The 3,144-nt window shown below is 46.3% G+C and overlaps 1 protein-coding gene across 1 annotated transcript in view; it reads left to right on the top strand.

The window, feature by feature from the left end:
- Nucleotides 1–882: 882 nt before the first annotated feature.
- The window catches only part of olfml3b (olfactomedin-like 3b), a 15,868-nt gene continuing 13,606 nt past the window's right edge, over nucleotides 883–3,144 (top strand). The window contains exon 1 of the mRNA XM_063216023.1: nucleotides 883–1,272. Coding sequence (XP_063072093.1) covers nucleotides 1,132–1,272 — 141 coding nt within the window. The 5' untranslated portion in view covers nucleotides 883–1,131. The remainder of the gene's footprint in view (nucleotides 1,273–3,144) is intronic.

Genomic DNA, 3,144 nt, shown 5'->3' with positions numbered 1-3,144 from the left:
CACACACACACACACACACACACAGAGAAAACTAAAGCGTTTTACCCTCCTCAGCAACGAATTAGGAGAGACAAACATCGAGAAAAAAAGCAGAGAGAGAGAGAATGGGAAAATAACTTTCCTGAAAGACAGTGGGATGTGAAAAATAGGGAGAACGAGAGAGAAGACAGCAAGAGAGTGAAAAAGAGAAATTGGTAGAATTAGGGAAAGAGAGTGGAACATGGGGAGAAGAGAGGGGGATAAAGACTCAGTGGAACAATAGAGAGAGGGGGGATATGGAGAAATAGAGAGAGAGAGTAGGAGCGAGAGAGAAAAAGAGAGGTGGAGAAGGAAGAAGAGATAGAGGAAAGAAAGAAAAAGAGAGAGGAAGACCATTTGAGAGAAGTAGATGAAGAGAGAGAAGGTAGAGGAAGAAAGAGGCAGAGGAGAAGAGAGAGAGAAAGAGGAAGAGAGGTAGAGAGAGAGAGAGTGACAGACGAAGAGGAGAAAGAGAGGGAGGAGCAGAGGGGTGTAACGTATGGAACGGAGAGCGACAGAGAGGGGGGAGTGAGAGAAACAGAGGAATAGAGAGAGGTAGAGGAACAGTAAGAGTACCAACAAGGGAACAGAGAGAGAGAGAGAGAGAGAGAGAGAGAGAGAGAGAGAGAGAGAGAGAGAGAGAGAGAGAGAGAGAGAGAGAGAGAGAGAGAGAGAGAGAGAGATTGAGTAACGTGTGCAACAGTAGTTCCAGATGTGGATGTTCCCTCCCCTTCACTTTGTCCAAACATTCCAGTCCGGCCCAGGGGCTGAACACACACACACGCACACACACACACACACACACACACACAGACACACACAGACACACACAGACACACGCACACACCCCACACACACACACACACTCCCACTCGCAGCCGTACAGCCCCAAAACACTCCCACTCGGACTAGCAGCCTAACGCCGCCTTCACACACATTCACACATTCTCACAGACTCACACACGCACACACACACACACACAAACACACACGCTCGCATCTTAACTCTGCCTCACACATACTTACAAACTCTCACAAGCTCACACACACACACACATAAACACACACATACATGCTCGCTGCCTAACACCACCTCACACACACGTCGTGAGCATGAGGTTGTACTCGGTGTCGGTGTCGGTGCTGGTTCTGCCAATGTCACTGCTGCTGCTGGTGCTGCTGGTTCCGTCTCCGGTCGCCGGGCAACAGCAGGCTCTGATGGACTACCTGGAGAGACGACTACAGGCCATTGAGGTACACACACACACACACACACACACACAAACACACACACACACACACACACACACACACACACACACACACACACACACACACACACACACACACACACACGCCTGCCCTGCACGTGTGCACACGCAGATACGCGCAAAAACACACACACACACACACACGTTTGCAGGCCATCGAGGTACGCGGATGCACCCACACAGGCACATGTGTACATGTCTGCAGGCCACTAAGGTACACCTGTTTGTGTGTCTGCCTATGCCTTTAGGAACATGTTTATTTCAATGGTGTGCTGAGCTGTTCTTGAGGCAGTATTGTGATACCAAAAAGTCTAAGTCAAGTTAAGCACATACTGTAAGGTTCGATTTGCTTTTACCTTTTTAAAAAAACGTTTATGCGATGTTCGTTCATGGCTGTCAGTCAGATTTTGCATGTGGCGCTTCCTGCCCCTGGCCTGCGGACGCCGTCGGGAGAACTACCGTTCCTCTGTTGACTTAAACATCAGCTGACTTGTAACGGCGGAAAAACAATAGTCTTCTTGCAGCAAGACAATCTGATTGTCTCTGATCTGTAACTCCTGTTTTTTGCTTCCTTTTAATTAGAATTTGACACTGCTTGATCAAATATCATCCCGAAAGTTATGACACACATCTTACAACACAGGGCTGACCTTTTCAGATACTATTTAGTGTTAAGACATTTAAAGATCTTGAAAACAAAACATGCCACCAGTTAGTAGCACATAAAGAACACATCTTCAGGAACTGACATTTCAACAAGTCAAGAGAAGTGTGAGAAGTACAACTGCATGATATCGATATCTGCCGGAATATTAAGCTTTAAGACTTTTCAAACACCATGAAAACAAAGCATGTTAGCATGTTAGGATCTCGGAGGAGGCTAAACTGAAAAGTCAAGAAAAGTGCATGTCAAAATTGGCTACAATTCTCCTTTAAAGTTGAACATACCCTGAAAAACAGTTAGCACATAACTTGCTATAGTCAGCAGGTAGTATTTTGAGCTTCTCTTCTCTTCTGTCATGCATTCCCTCCTTATCCCTCCTTTCTACTCTTCTATCATGCATTCTCTCATCTCTCGTTTCCTCCCTTCTATATCATGCATTCTCTCATCTCTCGTTTCCTCCCTTCTGGTCCTGAAAGCGGTGTTGCCAGACTGGGTAGTTTCCAACCCAATCGGGCTGTTTAGGATGGTAGTCTGTGGGTAACAACGGGTGAAAAGGTGCCTCCAGGCGGATTTCGAGTATTTTTTGGGCTGGGAATCATCAGTCTCATCTGGCAACCCTGCCTGCAGGCCTGTTTTGCAGTTGCTGCAGATGTTACTTTGCCCTCACCTCCAACTCAGAGAAACTGGAGACACTTCTCATCCCTGCCTTCTGATATGCATTTCACTCATTATCTATCCTTTCCTGCATTCTATCATTTAAATGTTTGGACACCCTTGCTTTAGACAGACTCTTGAGTAGAACTGCGAGTGACCAGACAACCAGACCAGACTCACCTCTAATCATGGATTACTAACCTGCACTACATTTCATAGGCCCTCCACTATTTTTCTGCTCTCTATCCGTTCAACATGATACTGCTGTCCTCCGTACTGACCCCTCACTCTACTTGCTTGAATGTCCTCCTTGTAAGTTGCTTTTCTCAAAAGAGTCTGCTAAATGTAAGGTGATAATGGCAAATGACCATCTGATCCAAAAGACAAATCCTGGATTGGACAATTACCGGTAGTCTTCAGCAGTCCATTTCTCATATTCTAGCCTCCATTCTCCTCCTTAAATCTTCTCTCCTCCTTCCATCCTCCCCTTCTCTATTCTCCTCTCCTCGTTCATTCTTCTCCTCCTCGATTCTCCTC

Source organism: Engraulis encrasicolus, chromosome 14 (genome assembly GCF_034702125.1).
Source record: "Engraulis encrasicolus isolate BLACKSEA-1 chromosome 14, IST_EnEncr_1.0, whole genome shotgun sequence".
NCBI classification, from domain to species: Eukaryota; Metazoa; Chordata; class Actinopteri; order Clupeiformes; family Engraulidae; genus Engraulis; species Engraulis encrasicolus.
Note: the sequence above shows the minus strand (reverse complement) of the source record. Positions and strands in the feature narration are given on the sequence as shown.